The 22,943-nt window shown below is 44.2% G+C and overlaps 1 protein-coding gene across 5 annotated transcripts in view; it reads right to left on the bottom strand.

Moving 5' to 3' along the window:
- Nucleotides 1-1,434: 1,434 nt before the first annotated feature.
- The window catches only part of znf438 (zinc finger protein 438), a 42,811-nt gene continuing 21,302 nt past the window's right edge, over nt 1,435-22,943 (bottom strand). For 4 of the 5 annotated variants that reach the window (XM_076085453.1, XM_076085456.1, XM_076085455.1 and 1 more), the window contains 3 exons: nt 21,778-21,871; nt 6,175-7,959; nt 1,435-6,007 (listed from right to left, as the gene is read on the bottom strand). In XM_076085453.1, coding sequence (XP_075941568.1) covers nt 5,410-6,007; nt 6,175-7,931 — 2,355 coding nt within the window. In that variant the 5' untranslated portion in view covers nt 7,932-7,959; nt 21,778-21,871 and the 3' untranslated portion in view covers nt 1,435-5,409. Of the gene's footprint in view, nt 6,008-6,174; nt 7,960-9,240; nt 9,546-21,777; nt 21,872-22,943 lie in introns of those variants that run through there. The other variant, XM_076085457.1, reaches the window with a different exon arrangement.

Below are 22,943 nucleotides of genomic sequence, written 5' to 3'. Positions count from 1 at the left end.
ACCGTTTGTCCCTCACCTTTCCTGCTCAATCTCGACACTTCTTGGGCTGCGGTAGTGTTGAAGGGGGAGCAAGACCCAAAGAAAGAAAGAACGAGAAAAAGAAAGAGAGCAGTTCTCCTTCTTTCCCACTGATCATGTACAAGTAGGGGGGGGGGGCTAGCTTTGATCTCCCCTGTCCCCCCTGAGAGCCACGGTGAGGTGGGAGTGCAGTGTGACTGCTGCGGTACATGTTAGCTCTGATTAAAGGGAAATATGCATCACCGTATAGCGCTTTCCTTTTTATCTGCGCCTGCGATGTGGTGCGGTGGCGATGCTAGATTGGGCCCCGATATGTACTGATGTCGCAGCTTTATCTGTGTGTTCCACCGGAGCTGAAAGCCACCTGAAGTTGAGTCGCTCTCATTTGAAACCTTTGAGTCCATGCAAAGTATTTTGAAGAAGTTGAGGAGTTGACGTAAACCTTGCTGAGGTTGTTTTGTGCCGGGGAGTTGCTTCTTTTTACTCTCTCTGTCGGGTTGTTGCTTGTTTGAGTAGCAGCAGAAATCGCACCAGAAGTGCCCTTTGACCTTTGATACAGGGTAATTTGCCTCCAAATCAATTAGAGCTGAGGACCTGCATTCCACACTGGTGTGGCAATGACTGCATGGGCCGGGCCTGAGGCAGAGCAGAGAGTATTTGGTACTGACGGCATTGAAACAAATAGAAAGCGCACTCTTGGCATATTGGTCCCTCTCTGTTGTCTGTGAATTTGAAGTGGTTTAGTGTTTCTTTTTGCTCTAAATGCATCCTGCAAAGCAGAAAAAGACACGCAGTGGGGAAACGGAGATACTAATGTCATCTCCATCCATTAAATATGGAGCCGTCACAAGGAATATAACCAGTTTTTGTGCTCATCTCAGAACATGGAAACCTTTCTCTGAACCTCAGCAGTCTCCAACCTACTATCATGTTGCAATTGAAAGCTACTTTTTGTGATGTGGCTCATGTGTGGTTCTAGCTGGTAAAAGAGACATAGCAGTGTGCATTAAAACCAAAAGGTAGAAACACAGAGAATGTTTTGATGCCAGAGCAGACAGATGGAGGGACTGTTGGGAGGGGAGGAGCACAGAGGTACGGCATATGTAGGCTCTCAAAGGCCCTTTGGCTAACCCACTTTGCTGGACCCTTACATACTGCACACGTGCGCACACCTTTCCAGAGTGAAATATCAATTAATCACATGCTCTGAATCTCTTCTGATGAACACACAGTGACGCTACCCTCCTGTCTGCCTCAGCTCTTCACTCAAGCTGTCCTTGTTTGCTACAGTAGATGAGGCCTTTGCATGCAGGGTATTAAGCAGGGGCGTACCAGACGGACGGATCACCCAGAAACATGCCTTTATTTCCTTTTATTTCTGTCCCGGTGAGGCATAAACACAGCACAGACACGATGTTCTCAACAAAGCATATCTTTATTCTCATAAACATCGGGTTCTTCAGGAACACAAACAGTCACAAACACAAACACTTTCAGTCTTTTTGTTTTTTTGGACACAGTCAACAGTGAGTCAAACACATCACATCACCTAATGTGGGATTTTTCACTTTCCGACTTGTGCTAACAGTGACAGTCATGTATGTTGCTCATCTAACTGAGGAAAGAAGAGTCTGACCCTTAATTCCGTCACTTCCTGGTTTGTGTTGAAGGCTTGAAAACAAAGGACAGTTCACTGATGAACACTCAAACATGGCATCCAACGAACAGCAGTACACGATACTGTAGATTACCCACTCAGTGCGACATGTACACATCAGTGCTTTGCCCTTCATTCACAGTCCTGCGCTGTGTGTCAGACACATAAGGACAGCTCGACATGGCTTTTGTTGCCAGTGTTGGCAATGATATATTCATCTCTTGTCTCGTTCCTCCACTATGACAGAACACAGCAGCTGATTCACTAGTTACTCTATGTAAGTAAATGTATATATATATACATATATATATATACACATGTATGTATATATATATATATATATGTATATATATATACATATATGTGTATATATATATATATGTATATATATATACATATATATATATATATATACATATATACATATATATATATATACATATATGTGTATATATATATATGTATATATACATATATGTATATATATATATATATATATATATGTCTTTTTTTCTCAATATATCTATATATTCTATCTATGGAATAAGTCTATATAGCATATATATATACTTTTGGTAGGGTTTTGAAAACATTCCGGTACATTCACTTGACCCTGTGATGTTCTTTTTTTCTTCATATGAAAGATAAACACAGACGTATGTTAGCAGAGATACTTGCCATGTAGTAATGGCCTCCCATCAAGAAACAAGACGTTAAGCATCCCCCAATTTAGAAGAAGCAAACATAATAAAAGTCTCAGTGCTGGTTCTCTAGGGACCAACAACAAGCATAAATATACTAAAAGACCTCTGTATTAATCTAGAGTATAAAATAGCATATTTTCTGGACTTGACAACAGTTTATATTAACTCTAATAATAGAGTTTGGGTGCACACAATTCCACAGGTGCGTACATAAGCTGGCAACAACAGGTAGGCAATTCGATGGTTTCCTCTGCGTATTGACGAAGTCAACACAAAGTATTCTGTCAGTGGTTAAAAAGCTTAATGCAAAACTCACTTCTACAATCACTAGTGTGAATAGACCCTTGGCATATCACAGAATACACAAATAGGCATTAATAATAAACAAGTCAAGGAAACAGAACTTGGCCTCTAGAGGACCATACTGACGGTAAGCCACACTACGCATGAACACAGATGTTTCTTCAGAAGGCCACACGGATGTCACTTGGGTGCTGGTTAGGAAAGTGTTCCTTCATGGGTCCGGGTTGTCAGAGGACCCTAATACTGCCCTCCATCGGACCGTGAAAGTTCAAGTCATAACTGAAATATTGATCTTCCGTAACAGGAGCAATATTACATAAAAGGATTGTATACACATACTGATTTATTTTAAACTGTAATAATCCAAGGCCAATAGATTAATTGTCAGCCGGTGTAGACGATGTGCCCTTGTTATGAGATTGACATTTCTCAGTCAGTCCAACCAAATTAAGGAAAACAAAACATTGTTTCACTTTCCCCTAGTGCCATCTAGCCATGAGCATGCTAGCTTCGGTTGAGATAAAGAAGATCTTTGAATAATCCACAGAGTTTCCACAATGAGATGTTTTCATTGGGGTGGAGGCAGAAATCTCAGCACAGATAACTCAAACAATGTGCTCTCATAAAATTTGATTTATAAATGGGACGGTGGTTCTATGATGCTGGATCACCATTCTCATATGCTCAGGTCAAGTTGTCATACCAACAAAGTCACCTGTGACCTGAGGTGACATAAGGAGCACGGCCCAGTACAAAACCCAATGCCATCAAAGAATCTGTTCCCACACACTATATTCGTAACTCTCGTTCCATTTCATTCTTCCTGACCGCCAGACAGCGTTGCTTCAGCACTGTATGAATTATACCAGCAAGGTCACGAGGAACGCTTACCGCACTAAGGAATGGAAGCCGTTGACAGGATTGCCGTTGACGTAGCATGATGAGCAGCCGTGTTAGTGAGCAAAGTTACATGAAGATTGGCAGGTTGCAGTAACACAGATGTCTTTGTGAGACCCCTTTCCAGGCTGCCCAGGACGTAGACACACTCCGAGTAGATTGGCACTTTACATTACTAGGTGCAGGCAGGACCAGAGACCTATAAGCGTGTAGAATCACATCCACAATTCAATTAGAAAGTCTGTTTTGACAGAGGTTCACCCACTGTCTGGTGGTCTGCTCTCACGTGACCTACTGAAACTACCACCATCAAACGATGACTGCAGGAAACGCAGAATGATGGCCACTGAGCAGCTCTTTGGTACCTCACCACGTCTTGTGCCGCTTGGAAAAAAGCTTCCACATATTAGCGTAGAGTGAGGCCTCAAATTTAACACAGTGTGGATCACTGACTGTTCACAGGATGACAGGCTTCCAACGGCCAGACAAACACAGCAGAGGGCGATTCAGATTTGGATGCGTCACTCTAGATGAGAGAGGTCTGGTTTCCTCTTTTGGCAACAAAAGCTGGACACCCTGACTTGGGATCAAAGTGGAGCCCATTGAGCCAGATTTGAAGGGGACATAAGTACGGAACACCCTGAGGGACCGAACGGCATCACTGTGAATTGGTAAGCCTGCCCTCGTAAGGCCAACCTCAGGAACTGCCTGTGGTGTAGTGTGTGTTAAGCGCAAATAGGCATCATTGAGCTCTATTGACACAAATCAGGCCCCCTGTGCAACTGACTGGAAAACATCTGCCATCTGCAACATTTGGATTGGCAGAACCTTTAAAAACTTGTTCAACCGCCCCAGGTCTAGGATTGGTTGGAAACGGCCATCCTTCTTTAGAAATAAAAAATACACATGGCATGAAATCATAGTCACGGTAGCAGCTTTGCACTAAAGCTCTGCCGGATTAATTTACCCTAGTAACCAACCATTTAACGAGTACTCACTGCTGAAGTTGCATCCCTCCAAGAGCAGAGAGCTAACAGCACAGCAAGAAGCAAAAAAACACCTGGTTTAAGTCAGCAATGAGCCCGGCAAACCGCCGGTTTATTCACCGGTCTAGTGGTAGTTCAGCATGAACCGTAACTGTGAGAACAGAAAACGGATAAATAAAAACTGGTTACAAAACTAAGCACCAACCCTCAGGTTAGGAAGCTACAAGCGACAAGCCAAATTGACCTACGATCAGTTTACTCAACTGCGAGAAAATAGAAGGAACAGATTGCGTGACGACATAACGAATTTGTACTGGGACGTGCGGCCTACATCATCGCATGGTCACAACTCGACCTGTGCGTATGTGTGAGATCCACCGTGTGGCACCAAAGAATGGCTAGATCCCATAAGAGGTACGAATTTGGGAGAAGTTACCCTTTGACAGTATTACTGTGTCAACTAGGTTATAAATTACCCTTTGAACAAGATTTAAATAAGCAGTAGAAAATAATAATCCACAGGATATTAAATACATACATCCAAACAAAATGTCCAAAAACAGTGCAATCAAAAAAACATGAAAAATAATATTACCTATAAAATTGGATTCTCTGACCTTGAGATAATATCCCTTATGAATTGTAACACTAAGATCAATTTTCACCATTGGCTTGATATTCTTTTACCATTTTCTTTTTTGGACCAAGTCAAAATCCTCAACTGGTGAGAGATGAAACTAGTGATAAAAGACATAACAGAAACTCTCCATCCCTGTGATGCCGTTTGTTAGGACTGAGTGTGTGTGAAAGGAGTCACCGTAAGGGCTCAGTGCCCATCTAAGGGCTAGGCGGGATAGTGTGGGCTTGGAGCAGGAGTGTCCAGGTCCCCATCCGCCTCAGCCTCTTCCTGGCCAGAGTAGGAGCTCAGTGCTTGCCACAGAACATTGGGCTGCTCACAGTGGTGGCGACTCCTCCAGTGCTCCATAACCCCCTCTTTACTGTCCAACACCTCGCTGCAAAGCACACAGTTGAAGGCCACACCTGCTGCAAGGACCCCAAGGCCTCCACCCCTATCTGGTGATGAGAGGGTCTCGCTGTCCTCCCCCTCCCTTCCACGGTGATGGCACATGATGTGCCTCTTAAGCTTGGAAAAGGAAATGAACTCCTCGTCGCAGCTGCCGCACTTGACCAGGTTGCGCTTCTCGTTGAGCTGTCGCCAGTAGTGGGCAGCATGCTTTACTAGCTCATTCTCAGCCTCACGGCCAACCCGCACCGATTGGCCATCATGTAATGGAACCTGGACCTCCTCCCCATGCACATGCAGTAAATGCATCTTCATGTCAGCAAAGGTGGGAGTGATGGCCTGGCAGCGGCCACATTTAATCTGCAGCTCCACCGGGTCTTCGCGATCCTGCTCATCTGATGGCTCTGGGAAGTTGGCCCTTGTGAGGAAAATAACAAACAATGCTTTGTTATGACTGGAAAAAGTTGCCTAGTCAGGTCATTCATTTATTTATTTAGCCATTAAATGTATATGTTGACATCTCTGCATTAAACTTGCTATAAAGTAAAGGTCACAATGAAGTAGGTGCTCAATCTATAATCTCACCCCTCCACAGACGGGTCGTTCTCATGGTGGCTGATGGACGGCTCCACGGTCAGCACCACCTTGTGGACCTCTCTCAAATGGCTGAAGTAAACCCCCACATATCCAAACGCTTTCTCGCAGAACTCGCAGCTCAGCGACCGACGTGGGCGTACCTCGGAGTGGTGAAGCTTCATGTGGGTGCTCAGGCTGCCAGAGTGAGCGTACGCTTTGCGGCAGACTGGGCAGACGTAGGGCCGGCTGTTAGTGTGGCTGTTCATGTGGCTCTGGAGGTGATGCTTGAATTGAAAACAGCGGCTGCAGGTGGGGCAACGGTGGAGCGGACGGCTGCCTATGAACACTCGCGAATGGGAGGCACCTCTCAGGTGGAGGGTTACTGGGGCTGGTTGGGGAGGACAGTCCAGGGCCTTGGTTGTGGTAGTGGTGGGTAGCTGATGACCAAGAACGAGCTCCTGTTCTTGGCCATCTGGCGTAATGGCAGGCAAACCAACCAGTTGGGGAACTGTCTCCATAACCAACATGGGCTTGGGTCGGATGCTGCGGTACTTCTTTGAAATATCAACTTCCTTTTGTTTGGAGCCTGGAACAACTGCTGGTGGTTTCTCTGGGACCCTTCTACGGAAGAAAGACAAAGACCTCTTTTTTCTCGCCTCAAATGCCAAGATGTCTTCCATGGTCTTTCTCTTCCTCCCCCTCTTCTTGCCAGGTGGTTTCTGGAGGGTTCCCAACACAGGCATGAGTGTGGTCTTGGCCTGGGGCTGTAGAGTTGATTTTGGCACCTGGTTGTGACCCAAGGCGTCAGCTGTCTCGAGGGTCTTGGATGTAGGATCTAAGGGGCTGGTGAGTCCAGTCTGGCAAGAGAAACCTTTCTTCTCTGGGGACAAATTGTTGAGCTTGGCAGCTGGGATAAGGGTACTTTTTATTTTAGAGTAGGGCAGAATGGGCAGTTTACCTTTAGGTGGGGACGGGATAATCTGCACTGCTTTGCTGAAAATGGCTGAGGACAGGACAGTGATACTGCTCTGGGGCTGGGCTGCAGGTGACTTAGATGGGCACAGCCTCAGTGTTGTCTTACTTTCTTCCTGGAATTTGCCTGGAGAGCCTTTGACAGCAGCGGGGGGGTACTGGAGATTCTGAATAAGACTAGTTGTAGTAGGTAGTTCAGAGCCATCTTGTGCTCGCTCTAACTGAGAACCCGGGTACAGGACAGCATTGTCTGGGAGTAGAGCAGTGACAGAGATGTCAGAGGAGGCTGGTTCAATCAGAATGACCTGCTCTGAAGGCTCCTCTTTGGGCACTAGGGTTTCCTTTGTATGCTTGCACCCCTGCTGTTTTTTCTTCATCACTGTTGATGCCCCACTTACAACTGACTTAGTTTGCGCTGTCACAGCAACCTTGGAGGCTGTTTTCACCCTAGCAGATAGTGGTGGTGACTTGACCTTATCTGTGGTCCCCTTGCTCCTCATTGGCTGGTATCTGGGAATGGGCAACTTGAGGTTCTTTTGGGTGTGTTGCTGTTGCTGCTGTGGTGTCTGAGAGGACACAGAGGGGGGCAGTGCCACCAGAGAGAACGTGCCATCCTGACCTGCTATTTGCATCAGTGCATAGTTTTGGGTGGGCACAATGATGGACTTGGGGCTGGAGGCGGTGGTAGCCTCAGGGAGGGCAGAGGGAGGCTGGCAGGACAGGACCGCAGGGGAGGGGGAGGGCACCACGGCCGGGGCCTTGGGGGCGATGCTCCGGAACTGAAGGCTCTTCATCTGAAAGGCTGGACTCACTGGCTACCAACTGAAACAGAACAAAATAAACAGTTGTATTAGTTATTGCAGTGACACTAGATAGCCCTTTCAACCTTAACAACCCTAACCCTCTTACCTCAACTTTCAACATCAACAATAACTGCCAATATTGCTACATCGTATGATTGCAGTCTTTAATGCGTTTGATCTAATAGGAATAACTAAGATGGCTACATGACTTCCTCTGGTCTCTTCTGAAAGGTGCCAAGATCACGACTGTAAATGTGACCTCACTGCAAATGCATCAGTTATTTTGATGGTGTTGTTACTGTGCAACCTAAGCAGGAGAGAAGCAAACCAACTGTCAAAAATACAGGCATCTGCACGAGTGTGACAAGCTGTCCGATTACCCATGTCTCTCTGGTCACACACACACAGCAGACTCACTCTCCCCCAGGCTAAGGACAGACTGCCCCCTTTGATTTGGGCCCAGCATGCAGACGTGGTACATGCTGGGGCTCTGCGGGAGAGGGGGGCTCCTTATTGCCCCCCTCCTCACTTCCTGGAAGGATCAGCCAGTGGAGCGTGAAAGCTGCCAAACGGCAGGATCTTTACGAGATGAAGAGGGGCTCCCCTCTCATCTCCCCCTCCACTGACCAGCACTGCAACCTGACCGAAGGCAATGAGGATGCCCCTGAAGAAAGCCCTGGATTTACTTTATCATCCCTTGTTCACAAATAACGTTTCATGGTTATCCAACGGGGATAAGGCTTTTTCACTCAGTGGATCACCATTCTGACTGTGTTGATACAAAATACTGCTGAAGTCTTTGGGGAAACTATGACCTCAAGAGTGAGGTTTTAAACAAGTCTATATTATATAAATCTAGCATACAGTTTCCATCCATCAATCAAAAGCCACAGGTATGGCTTTAAAAACAAAGGCAAAGTCCCTTCATTTATATCAATACTGAGTCTTTATATCAAAAGGAGGGAGAGATTACAGAGGAATGCATCAAAGGGCCTAATTGTAAACAGCCTGTGAAGTTTGAATTTCACATTATGACCCGACTTTCAACAGCAACGTTTGATACAGGCACTCCACTCTGTAATAATAATCAGCATTAAGTGCAACAATCTGGAGGTGTCACAAAAGGCAAATATTCAACAACAGAATTTCTCAATAACCCCCCCCCCCCCCCCCTGTATTCATTTCCAAAGCAGTCTGAGCAAGATGCTTCATGCATTCAAAAAGAAAATCTGCAATGGGCATATTGTTTAACAGCTGGAAGTGTTTCTGTGCGTGGAGATTATTTATACAGTACCCCTACCGCATTACGACTCCATAAAAGTGGAGGTATTCCTTCTCTGTGTGGATGGTTGACTCCAGTTTGACTGTGACTTTGGCTGAAGACCGAGTGGAACAAAACCGTGGGATGTGTGTTCCTCTTGGCATATTATGTGGCTACAGAGTTAGGGGTAGAGGCAACGCTTGGCGATTCATTCTGCCATGTGAAAGTTTACTGTTGGACATGAGGAAAAAAAAAAAAAAGGTGTGTATCAACAGCTGGAGAAGCAGAACCAGTAGGCCTATAATCCTTTTGTCACAGATGATTCAGCAGACGTCACCTGACACCAAGTAACTCCACACAAAAACAAGATCTGTTTTAATAGATCCCTTTGTCTTATTCCACCGGAAGAAGTAGCAATACTAAGGGAGCAGCATGTCTTGTTTGAACTTGGAGACGGCTAAAGTTGTAAGAAAATCAATGCAGTTGATGCTAGACAGTAAGATAACATTAAATTAATCACCATCTTCCTAAGAATGTAGGAAGCACTTAAAACACAAAGCTTGTCCCATCAATTTTTCTCATTACTATGCAAATGTGTTCAGGAAGGTGATCCCACATCTAATCTGATCATGTACACAGATTGTTTCTGTCATGCACTGTCCTTGCACTGCTGTGTCTACAAGCGTCTGTACACAGATGTGTTTGCTCAGACATACAGATGGCACCATGTCATCAATGTCCATGGCCTGTAGCAGGAGGAAGTAGGGACAGGAAGAAACAGGAGGAACTAGACAGCAAATATTACCATCATTTCATTAACCTTATTTTTGCCAAATGCATGTACACATGGACATATGCAACTGTACTGACAATGTTACCAAGCTGATCCTCAGCATGTGTACCAGGTTCAACATCTTAGTTTAGCCTACTAAGCACAAAGTACAGCTACGTTTTTGGACATGAACTAATATATTGGACATTTTAAAATGTGGACCTGATGACGATGCTCCAGGAGAATATATCGATAGAAAAATTCATTCAGTCATTCTAAATTTGAGAGAATTTGTCATTTGGATCTTCACAGAATAAGTCAACTTTTCCATTTTCAATATTTCCAAAGTTATTCTGTACAAAACCTTCAGTGTAGGTGGTACTGGATTCAGCCACTCTCTAGTGATTGATATTTTGACTTGCCTCCGAGAGGGCCTGCAGCAGCTTTCTGTCCCTCTGTTTCAAAAACAAAACGTGGCCCAGATTAAGAGTCTCCAAGTTCAGGAGCATTTGAGTCTTGAATACCGTGTTTAATGATTTGTGAATGCCATTCCAATATAAAATCAGCGTGGGACAGTCACAGAATATATGGAAATTTGCCTCCGTTGAGCCACATTGTCTCCAACATGTTAAACTCATATTTGTCTCCTGGTATGGGGTCTTAAAATATCTTCATTTTTCCAGCAGTGTTCCAATCGATGGACTTAGTTTAGGACCGTTGAAAACTGCAAATCTCCCCCACAAGCATCCTCACAAAGCCCCAATCCCGCTTCCTTTGCCCACTTTTTTATGGACAGGGTGTTTTCATTTTTAGCATAAAAGAGAGCATTGTACAATCTAGAAAGTACACAAAATATGACAGGGAATCCATTGCGTTTCGCTTCCCCTTATATTTCGAATCCCACGCCAAACCCGTGAACCATGAATCAGTCACGTGGTATGGCCGGCTGGCGAGGCTTCGAACGTCACCACATACGTCATCAACACAAGCCTCGATACGCGCTTCACAAAAATCGTCCTGGATTACTCGACAGGCTTCGAAGCCTCGACATGAAAGGTCACATCACTAGTAACAAGACTGAATTTAATTTCCCACTAGCTTAGCATTTAGCGGTTAGCATAGCTGGGTTGAATGAATTATTATTCGATTGTGGAGGGTTTTTAATTTTTTTTAGCCCTGTAATTATTTTGGGTTGTTTCTTTTTGTTTGAGCGATTCATTCTGTGCAGTTGTTAAAACTAAATAACTGTTAATAATTTAAAGTGACATATGTCTTAATATGATGTACAACATGACAAATATTTGTATTTATCCTTTAAAGGTTCATGTTCATTTATTATTCCTTGTGACCTTTTCTAGGTCAGGTTTTTTGTGAATGAGGGTTCCGGATCATCCGGAGCACCTGTAAAGGTTTGGATGGCGAGCTACAGGATGGAGTTTTCCTTGGACCCCAATTCCCCTTCCTTCCCACAGAACACAGGTGGTAGAACTGAGACCCCATGAACTTTATTTAAGGAATGAACTGAACTGAAACTTATGAACTTTATTTATATTTGTAAGTAATGAACTTTTTGTTTGGAAAATAATCACAATACAATGCTTGGTTAAACTTACCTGTGACTCTCGGTGGTTCCTTTACAAAAATTGGGCTCCGTAGATGAGCCTAGTATCTAAAAACATTACAACTGGTCCTTAAATTCCTTTTCCTTTGAAAGAAGATCGCACATGTTACATGCAGGTCTGCACTTCTGAGAAATAATGTCGTAATTGGAGGGGTCTGAAGAAGTTATTCTGCTGATCTGGTGACAATCCTTACAATAGCTGCTATATTTCAGTCTGGACTGGTGAAGTGGTGGACCAACTGACGTTGCCATTTCGCTAATAGGGTTGAAAATAATGAGGAAAGAAACCGAGTAATCATTAATGTTGTACTTCCATAGGATAGTTCATTCCAGGCCTAGAGGGCCTTATTGTGAAACATAACGTTTACTACAAAAGTGTTTCTAAAGTCAGGCTAAGTTTGCAAATTTGTATCGGAGAAGACTTAGTAAGAAAAAGCTGCCAAGACCAACTGCATCTGTTAACTGATCCGGCAGCAGCTGGTATTTTCATAGAAGTATTTCCCTGATTCCCGGAGGCCCTGAAGCTACCAGTTTAACACGTCCTCTCACTCTCTGAGCTCTACTACAGGAAGTACGCTGATACAGCAGGTGAGATTCTGTGATGAGGACTATGACCATACAGAATGGGGCAGTCACGATGACGCTACAGAATCTCAGTGCGCTTCCATCTGCATAATCAGCATGAAAACAACTCTCCTTCTCCAGCTCAGTCCCATGGGAGATGGTAGAGAAAAAGGCTTTATTCCCTTGTTATGTACCAGTGACGGTCAGCTCGCCCCGTCGTCATCCTTCTCTGCTCTCCTGAGGTGGTTCTTGTTCACAGTGAGACGCAGAGAAAAAGAAACGAACTGTCTGAAAGAAAACCAGAGAGCTGAAGATGCTCAAGAGCTGGGCTTGTAAACCTGCATCTGATCCTGATGCTCTAGACTCAGATAGGAGAACGGCAGGGACACTGTGGAAAAATGCAGAGACAGAGCAAAGGCTAGTATTATATCACCGTGTCCTCCAATTGGTATTTTTAACACTTTTTCAAAAAAAGAGTCATATCGCTTCAGCATTGACAGGGCCCGCCTCTTAATTTTGCTCTTAAAGTGGGCCAGAATGCTGCATTCAAATTTTTTTTTAAGTACAAAATGTGTGGCGTTAATCCCTGTATTTGTTTCATTGAAATATGTATCGCAAAAAAAAATTGAAATTTCAGTTTTTCAAATCATGTCCAATCAATAGAATATGCCTCCAATCCAGTTCTACAGTATAGAGACACAGTATCTTCAGGAAATGATACAAAACACCAGGTAGACCTAGCTCACTTGTGTGCCATAGCATGAAATTCAACAAATTCTCATTTCTAAAAACATGTTTTCTCTTTGTAATTATGCATTTCTGTGATTGGACAAAAGGGCAAAAGGTACACTTAATCTAATAAATCTAAAACACAGAGTGAAGGGATCTGAATACTTTACATAGCCACTAAAATGTATCTATTTTACATTAGAGGACATCGGCCCATCAACCTGTTTCAGGGCCTAAAAATGCCCTCCACTTCAAACCTGTATCTAACCAACTGGCGCTGAGATCTGACGGGTCCTGTCTTGATTCTGAGGGGTACAACACAGCAGGACAAGGGGAGAAATGCGCAGGGAGGTCACAGATGCTATTCAATCTGCCGCTGGATTTGACACGCCAACCGCTCTAATCTGACTGGGGTCAGAGAGAGGGGTGAGAGGTGAGGATCTGCTGTTTATGCTGGAAACAGGTCAGGGTTGAGCAGGAGGGCAGTGTGGGGATGGACCAGGCATCCACCTGGAATGGAATGAAGTGAACTGCACAAGCTTCAAAACACACACAAAACTTCAGCTCACACCCTCAGACCTGGTCCAGCGTCACGTGTAGAGGCGCTCCAGCCAAGACCGAAGGGCCGACCCGCCAAAAACCACCTGCCTATTGTTAGCCAGCAATGCAATTCAGAGAGAGGCGAAAGCACCGCTCTGTGAAATGTCAAAACACGGAGAGCGCTGTGTTTTGGTAGCATCCCCGATGCATTCTCCAATTCTGTTTTGTCTCGCTTTTGGCCCACTACTGTTTCAACTGCAGGGTCCTGCATTTTGCTCCCACAATAGTGCACGGGAAGTAGTTTCTCTTGTGGTGAGTTTGGTAAAAAAAATCAAATGTGAAGTGTTTTAGGACAGCAAAGCAGGGAGCAGAGTAGTGTGAGGTTTGTTATCTCCCTCGTAGGTGAGAGCAATGCTCATCTGGGACTCGAAGATAGAGCCTGGAGATGGAGGGGGTCTGGAATGAAGCGTGAGGGAGGGAGGGCCAAAAAAAAACCCCATCAGAGGCCAATCTCCCCCAGGTTTTAGCCCAGATGAAAGGCCAGGATCTGGGCTAGATAAGAGGGCAGATCACGGGGGGTCAGGGCCAGCCGGCTGTGAGAAGCTATGTCCAGCGGCCATCTTTCAACAACCTCCTCCCTCTCTCTCTCTCACATACACACAGCTTGTTGGATTAGTGAACCTGAGTGAGTGAGAGTGGTAATTAAAACAAAACAAATTTAAAATTCTCTCTCGCCCTTTTCAGGCCATTATTAAAACAACAATAAAAAGGGACAGTCAGAGAATCTTGCGGTCCAAGAGGGAATTAGATCATTCCATTTGTTTTTTCCTCCTGAATGAACTTAAGTGTTATCTGTGCTCGATTGCTTCTTCCTGCATGCATGCTAACTGCTCATCTTTGCTCCCCAGCCTAAAGTGTGGTGTGTGTGTGTGAGCTAGAGGTCTGGAGCGAAGGCGGTCATGGGGAAAATGAAATCACTGTTTGCAGAGGTCCTTGTTTCATCCCAGAGCTCTGCTGAATGAGAGGGCCAAGGAGAGGGAGAGAAGGTGAACACACACACACACACACACACACACACACACACACACACACACACACACACACACACACACACACACACTTCGGTCGCGTGAAACTGCTGCTTTTACCCTTTCACTGCGCAAACAGTAAAAAAATATAAAGAAAATCGGACATTACAGCATCATATGGTATTCATGGCATGCAGACGCACACACACAACCATATGTCATCTACTGTCACCTGAGCAAATCAATGCAACTGAGAAATCCATTCCAATTAGGGTCCCGCTGCTCTGCCCTGCATGTGGATGTAGATTAATCGATAGAGAAATCCCTCTGCTAACCCGCCGTTCCTCATGGAGAATACGCTTAACCGAGACCCTGGCTGCTTTGCTTTTATTGAAATAGAAAGAAAAATAAATAAAAACTAATTTACTAATCACTTTCTTTCGTATCTAAACAAGGAAAGGGAAAAGAAAACCCCTCCCTCCACGGCTTAAGGATTTCAGAATTAGCGGTCACTGCAGACAAGCTGGACCCTCGGTAATAAAAAACAAGGCTCTTTGAAGGCAGGATGCTGTAAACCTCTGACAACCAATGACCTTTGACCCCATGTCCAACAAGGCCATGTGTCCTCCCTGGAAAACTGTAACGTCCTCAATCATCCATGCTCGCAGATGAACCAAATGAGTGCGCGCACACATTCACAGTCACATGCCGGCTCAGAGCTGTGAGTGGCGTCGGCGTGGAGCGGAGGTGACAGCAGTGTGTCCGAGTGCGTGTGTTCAAGGTCTCGAGTGTTACCGTGCTCCTCTCCACCTCAGGCAGCCAGCACTGCGTTAGCCATGCTCGACACTAAACCTTTACCTGACCTTTCCCTCTGCCGTGACATTTGGACCCTTTTGAATAGGTCAAACAGCACTAAAGAGTGGCGGAGAAAGGGAAGGGAGCCGGAGGAGGATATGAAGTAATGAGGAATGAGGACTGTCGGTGCAGGAAAGGTGACAACTGATGCTGCCTGGGAATGTGTAAGAAAAACAAACATCGGGAACTGAAAGTTCAAATATTGCTGAAATTCCCACAATTAGACCTTCAAACAGAATGCTTTACTCTCCCAATAACTCAGTGTGACAGCATGTGAGAAACGGCCATTTCATCTGCTGAACTCGAGTCTGCGAAAAAAAACACTGGCAGAGTCCAATATTTAGATTCAGAAATGTGCAGAGTCACTGATGCTAGGAAGCTGCTGCGAGTACATTTTTGCTGAGCGACCAACAGGAACCAGGCAGGAAATGACGATGTGCCATAAGATTGCTACAGAAGTCGATAACATGCATGAAAGAAAGGGGAAACTAGTGGATGTATGACATGCAAGGTGACCTTGCCTGAGCAGATAAAAACATGGTGAGCTCAGTCGGATGTAATGTAGGACGCAAGGAGGAACATGAAACAAACAATTTGTCCCAGTGTGAAACGGTGGCTACACATAGTTTGACATGGAATGACCGAGATGGAATAGTGACCTGATTTAACCAGCGGATTTGTGTGGACTTGGACCGATTGGTCACCCTCTGAGAAGCATGACCCTAAACACCAAGACCGTGTTCCCATTCCAGCTGGACAAGACAATACCGAATACAAAATTCGGTGACCACCAGCTGGTTATATAGACCAGCAATGACTCCTAAAAAAGGAGTCAGACCGTCGATCACAACGTTTCAAATTTCGAGAGGCACGCACGAGGTCAAGTCACACTTGACCCTTCGCTGCGGCTGGTAGTCTGTCTAGCTGTCAGAGCTACCATGGAGCCCACACTGTCACTAACTGCACTCACTGAAGAAATGTCATCTCATCTACAATATGTTTGAAGGACAAATATAAATAAATTATATATATATAATTATATATGCATATATTATGTCAAAGGAATTCAGCAGTGAAAACAGTTTAATAAGATAAAGATAGAAACTAACACACAGTGTAAAAGTGAACCACCACATCACCTGGAAATTAAGGAACAACAGTGTTTCCTGTAAAGCCGGGTAGCTCATAATTCACTCTTACAATAATTAAAAAGCAAAAGGAGCATAAACATTCAGTATCCGTTTAGTAGCTAACGTAGCATAGACGTTTAAACGCTCGTTAACGATGTGCTAATGTACTCTGCTAATGTTAGCTCCACGGTTTTTTTACGAAGAATGTAACGTTGTAGAAACGTATATCTCCTTCCAACCTCTCCGGGTAGCATCACTATTAACAACATTAAACCAGCTCCAAATCCACTAATCCAACATAAAAATGAAGAAAATCTGAAACGACTGCGACCAGTCTGCGTTCGAGGTCAGGTCTGTGCCAAGGGTCAATTAAATAATTGTGGAGGTTTGCGGAGGTGCACAAGAACGAGTAGACTAGTGAAAAGGGAAATGCACTAGACTTAAAGGCCCCTGGAATGCTTCAAACATGCTTGTTGGATTATCAAACCAAGTCTGAACCCCCTTTTTATCGAGAAAGTGGTAATCCGACAAGTTTTATGACTTTCCAAAAATAATCCCAAAATTATGCAGAGTCCCTGAGGTATAAAAGTAGACATGGTCCTCATGTTTTACAGTTTCTATTTTTTTATTCTTCACACAACTACGTTGATCCCTTTATGCGTGAACCGTCTGAAACAGTGAATGCCTTTGAGGAAAGACTGTCCCCCTTTTGCCCCTTTCCATGATAGCATAGTCATTGAGAATCAGAGCTTTCGCTCTGTGTTGCACCCTTTGGAACCGAGATACAACATTCATCTCAACGTTTTTACTGAAACAGCAATATTCTCACTCTACAACCAAACCAAAGCTTTATGAAGGGCAGCTTGATATGTCACATGACTCAGAACTTGCTGAATTCTGTGTTTTTGCTACAAGCCCACTTTCATTTATTTTCTTGTTGGCTCTCTTTGCAATGCTGGGAAATGTAACCCTCCAGTTGACACATCTCTTTTATTTGTTACCAATATTGAATAAAAGATAATGGAAGTAAATTCATCTGTTTTTTTATCATGTATCATTACAAATAGGAAGTGTTTTTAAAATAGCAGATAAACGCAGTGATAAAAAATGAATCAGATACATAAATATTTTGATGCATCAAGATGAATCGATAATTGCATATAATCACATCGTAGCCCTCTGAATCTGAATAGAATCGTAGAGGTGCCTAGAGGTTCCCACCCCTAGTGGTCCACAACGCGACACTTGAAACACACCAAGACCGTAAATCTCGGGTGGTCATCAAGAATGCTTAACATGTTACACATAGGACACAGAAAGTTGGATATTAGACTTAATACAAAAATGCATCAGGTAGCATGACCACAACACAACAGGTTGAACACCACACACAAGAGAGGACCTGTCCATTTCCATCTAGCTCTGTCCTCTCCCCTCATCCTTCCTTTATTAACTCACCCCTCACGCAAAGAAAGACGTGCATTGCGCGCTGTAACACTCGGATACATTGACACACAAACACTCCCCAATCAGGATTGCAAAATAATTTTCGTTCACGTTGGCCCTGCCAAGGAAAAAGGGATGCCACTGCAACCTCGACTGGGACACTAAGATAACACCTGCGCTCCCAGTCCCACCTTAATGATCACTCGATGCAATGGGAGCACTTTAATGGGGGCTCTGGAAGGAGGGAAGGAAGGAAGCTGCCAGCTTGCTAATTTTAGGCACTCTGCATCTCAGATGAAATGCTGGAAAAGGCAGAGAGGAGGCGTGGAGAGGCGGGGAAAGTTCTCCGTCTCTCACTTTCTCGACTTTTTGCATCATGTCTTTCTAACTATCATTACCCTCTGCATCCACTATGAGAAAGAGTCTCACAGCTCTTTGATTCTCTGAATCCTTTCTCCCTCTCTTCCTGTTCCCAGCCCTCCCGCTCTCGCTCTCTCTTCCCGGCTTTCTCTGTCTCTTTCTCCCCCTTTCATTCTCACCTCCCTCCCCTTCTGTCGGTACCTGAGTAAATAAACAGTGTTGTGTGGGATGCTAATTAGAGCAGGTTCAGGGACGTGACGAGCCCAGAGACGGATAAACAGCAAAGTGAGGGAGGAGAAGAGATGAGATGGGGGGGGGGGGTGGAGGTGGAGGTAACCCACCCCAAGGGCAACACGGCGCAGACACAAACACGTCAGCTTAGCGGTGAAGGACGTACAAGAGTGGTTTTGGCTTTCAAGCCAAGTTAGGGCGGCTTTGAAGCGAAGGGCGGCAGCAGGGTAGAGGATTTTAAAGGGGCTGCGACGGAGTGAAGGGGGCACGTGGAGGAGCTTCAGCCACGATTAGAGGAAGAGGGAGCATCGAGCGAACTTCCTTAATGACGGATGCTCCAAGAGACCCGGTGCAAGATCAAAAGAATATGCAGATTATCCTAACCGTTCTTCTCCCGTTGAGGTGAGCCTGAGTTTCCAGAAGCAGGTCAATGTGAGGCAGCTTTACTTAGTTAACATAAGATGGCCTTTCTAGGGGGGGGATAAGCTGCTGGATATGCAGGTACAAAGGTAACGGGCAACACAAACAAACATGTACGCTTGCACTTGGTGGTAACCTGTTGTAACCGGGCGGCAACCTCCGGCTCTGCCGAGTGAGGCCAATGCTGTAGTGTCTTAAAGTTGCATTCTCTCTAATGTCCATCAGGGGGCGACTCCTCTGGTTACAAAAAGAAGTCTGGTTGTATAGAAGTCTATGAGAATGACTCTACTTCTCTCTTGATTTATTACCTCAGTAAACATTGTAAACATGAGTTTATGGTCTCAATCTCTAGTTTCAAGTCTTCTTCAATACAGCATGATGTTCATTTAGTAGATTATGGTCCAGTTTGGAGTATGCTTTAGCTTACTGTGATTGACAGGTCGCTGGCGCTATCAGAGCCGTATACGGCGTCTCAACGTCACTCCTCCACATTCCAAATATGGTCACTTCGGATTATCGGTGGCAAAAAACAACATGGAGACAGTCTTAATCCAAGATGGCGACGGCAAAATCGGGGCTTCATAACAGCAGTCCTCAAATCGATGTGTGACGTCATGATGACTACGGTCACTTCTTATATACAGTCTATGATTGTAACACTGCACTGTCAAAGCAAAGAATAGATTTGCAACAGGCCACAAAATGATCCTTTGTACATTAATGACTCACCGTGTTACCTTAAATTCTTGAACAACATTTTCTTGAATGCCACGATGAACGAATGATCAGATAATAGAGACATGTCTTGATGAATTAAAGTAAATGAGGGTTGTGTTTTGAGGAAGTTTGTTAAATAGCAAGGTTTGTGCGAAGATGCACGTGTTCCGGAAGTAGTCAGATCTGTACGAGTAAACGAGTGTTTTGATAAAGTTTTGCTGATGTTAAAGGCTCCATTTACTTCAATTCATCAAGGCCTTTTGTCCTTTTTTTGATTCTTTGTTCACCATGTAGACATGCAAGAAAAACAAGTTTTCTTCACCAATTCTAAGTAACATGGGGTGAGTAATTGATATTTAAATAGTCATGTTGAGGGCAAAGTATTCCTTTAATGGTATTATCTTACACAATAAATCATGGGCAACATTAAACGTGACATTGCAACAGAACTGCACACTTGAAACTTGGATTTAAGATACAAATATGAGGACTTGAAACCTGTAGCTTTATTTCACAGCAAGAAGTCAACAATCCGTATCCCGGGACTTCCCATAACCTGCATCTTTAAGAACTTTATGAGGCTTTGGTACGACACTCCTCCTTGTATATGCATTGCATTTTTTAAAGTGGGACACTTTAGATGCGCTTCAATGTGAAGGCGAGAGTGCAGACATCATGTTTGTACGCGGTTGCGTAGGGGAGCGAGGTAATCGTGTCATTTTAAGTGTCCGAATTCAGAGACCTGAAAGTCCTGCGGCTGACTTGCACTTTGCTTCTTCTGACATGACTTGAAATTTTGACTTGGACTCAAATACCTTGAAACTTAAATCTGCTCCAAGAGACTCTTCCAACTGAAATCAGCCATGCGTTAAACCAGGCGACGGATGAAATACAGTCCAGGTGCAGTTTAATAGACCCTGAATGTGAAGGCCAGCGTTACATTTCCCCCCCCCTAATCACCGTTGTTGAACACCTTAAACTCTGTGGAACGCTTACTGCTATTTATAATCATTTGTATTGTAATTATTGTTTCTGCAGATCTTTAGTAGCCCGAGCTGCTCCAGTGGAGCGGCTCAGTGGTCGACAGTGCTGCGCTTGTATAAAGAGCTCCCGGGGGTGACTAGGTGTTTAACTGTGAATGTAAAACAAGGCTTTACTGGAAAAAACAGCACAAAAGCTCAATTACATTTCTTTCCCGCCCAAACAAAGTCTTCCGAAGAGAATTGGGTTTTCATCTTTCAAAGCAGCTTCGTGAAGATTTGGTGAATCCTTAATGTGTTTGTCTGTCTGTCTCCATCTTTGTCTAGAGTCCATAAATTGAGCATCTGTTCATGTGTCTTTGTTGAGTTATTAAAACCGTAGGAAACGCTGTCTGGCTGGATCAAAGCCGGCCTTGGACTGTAATGATCACTGATGCTGCTGTTAAATTAACCAGACGGGAGCGCTGTTGACTCTATTGGGGGGGACGTGTATAAAAGAATCGTGTAAACACCGTCTTTAATGTTACTCAGAGATGTTTTATGATTAAAAGACATCTTATGATCCCGGATTACGGGCTGATTGGTAATGACAGGTGCTGGGGGGGGGGGGGGGGGGGCTTGCCGTTACAAGGGCTTGCATAAGCTTTTAATCTCACGTTAAGTCCAAAGCACACACTGATGGAGAGACAGAGGGGAGAGGGGAAGGTAGAGTGGATCACGATACATATCTAAGAGATTGCGGAGGAGAAGGGGAAATGGAGGGAAATGTGATGGCTGGATAGATGAGCTATTTTTATAATGAGGTCAGTGTGAGCTGTGGGATTTCATTCTCCTGTGTGTAAAAACACACACACACACACACACACACACACACACACAAAAGGGAACTGTGGCGATGTATCTCTCCTTTTCCACAGGAGGAAGAAGAAGGAGAATATGAGGAGGAGGACACGGGCAAGAAAATGACAAACCCAGATGTCAGTGAGAAGATTTTAAGGATTTTTGATCTTAACCCGATTGGTCGGAGCGGTTTATTTCCTCCCTCCAGTGCTACAACAAGAGGGCCGATGTTATGTAACAACCTGACATGTAATCGTCTTGCGTTTGTTTCCGAACAATCAAACAGATTCCACCTTATTGTATCCTAAAACAACTGCTGTTCTTTAAAAAACAAAGTGTTTACCGATTGGATGATCCTCCCTCCTCAGCTGCTCCTCTTTCTGGGTGGTGCCCACGTGGTGGTCCTGTCCCCCCCCCCCCCCCTCTCCACACTCCCCCTGTAAAGACATAAAACATTGACCTTAAAATAAAGTGTACAAAATACAACAAAAAAACACAAGGCTATATATTATTTAAGCTATAAATAATACAACTCAAGTCATTATTATGAAATGCTATTTAATATTGTTAATTCATTATAGAATTGTTCATTTTAAAACATCCTTTGTCAAAAGTCTTATTATTTCTGAATGGCCTTTTGCCCCACTTTTATTTTCTTGATGTCACTTTTCATAAAGCTGGAGCTGTCATAAGTGCCCGCCCCCTCAGCCAAAATTAGCCAGTGTTTCAATGTATTAACGTCTATGTTTAAATATAGTTAATGATATGATTATCATTAATAATTTAAGTGCAACTTCACCACGAGGTCTGAGCTTGAGTCCGCCCACTGCATAATGTTGAAAGATGGGAAAAAACCTGCTTAAGGGTCTGAGAGATAAAACCAAACCCACTTCCGTATGACGAAAGCCTCGACAGACATGAGAGCCAGAGCTAATTAAGGAGCTAACTAGCCAGCCGCTCAATGAGCTGTGCTGTGATTGTAAAGCTACACAGTGGTTACAAATAAAGTAAAACGCATAGAGGCATGGGGGAGGGCCGAGGACGGGGGTCTGATTAGAGGGCATTAGTATTGATTGATTTCATGACTTTTATTAGTCCCAACACTTCAAATCTATCTCAGAATTGACCGGGCAAGATTAAGGCTGCTTCAAGGCAGTAGATGGCATTTTGAGCCATTTTCAAGCATAAATGCAGATTTTTATAAATTTGGTAAGAAATACCAATATTAACACTGGCATGGATGCATTTCATCTCAGTGCATTTACATCATTTAGTTTATAGCTTAAAAAACATGCTCAAGTGTGCAGTTACTCTTTATATGTCCATCAGAAGCAGTTGTTTGAAATAGTTGAAGGGTCTCTCATGTGATCTGTTGCAGAGAGGTATGAAGAGTAGCGTGGTGCGACGACAATGTACATACAGCGGCGACAAGATTCACACATGAGCGCGGCTCCGCACGGCCTGTTTCACAAGCGCGCGCGCACACACACGCACACACACACACACACA

The sequence above is a fragment of the Anarhichas minor genome, unplaced genomic scaffold (assembly GCF_050575085.1).
Source record: "Anarhichas minor isolate MPS153535 unplaced genomic scaffold, ASM5057508v1 ptg000155l, whole genome shotgun sequence".
In the NCBI taxonomy this organism is placed as follows: domain Eukaryota; kingdom Metazoa; phylum Chordata; class Actinopteri; order Perciformes; family Anarhichadidae; genus Anarhichas; species Anarhichas minor.
Note: the sequence above shows the minus strand (reverse complement) of the source record. Positions and strands in the feature narration are given on the sequence as shown.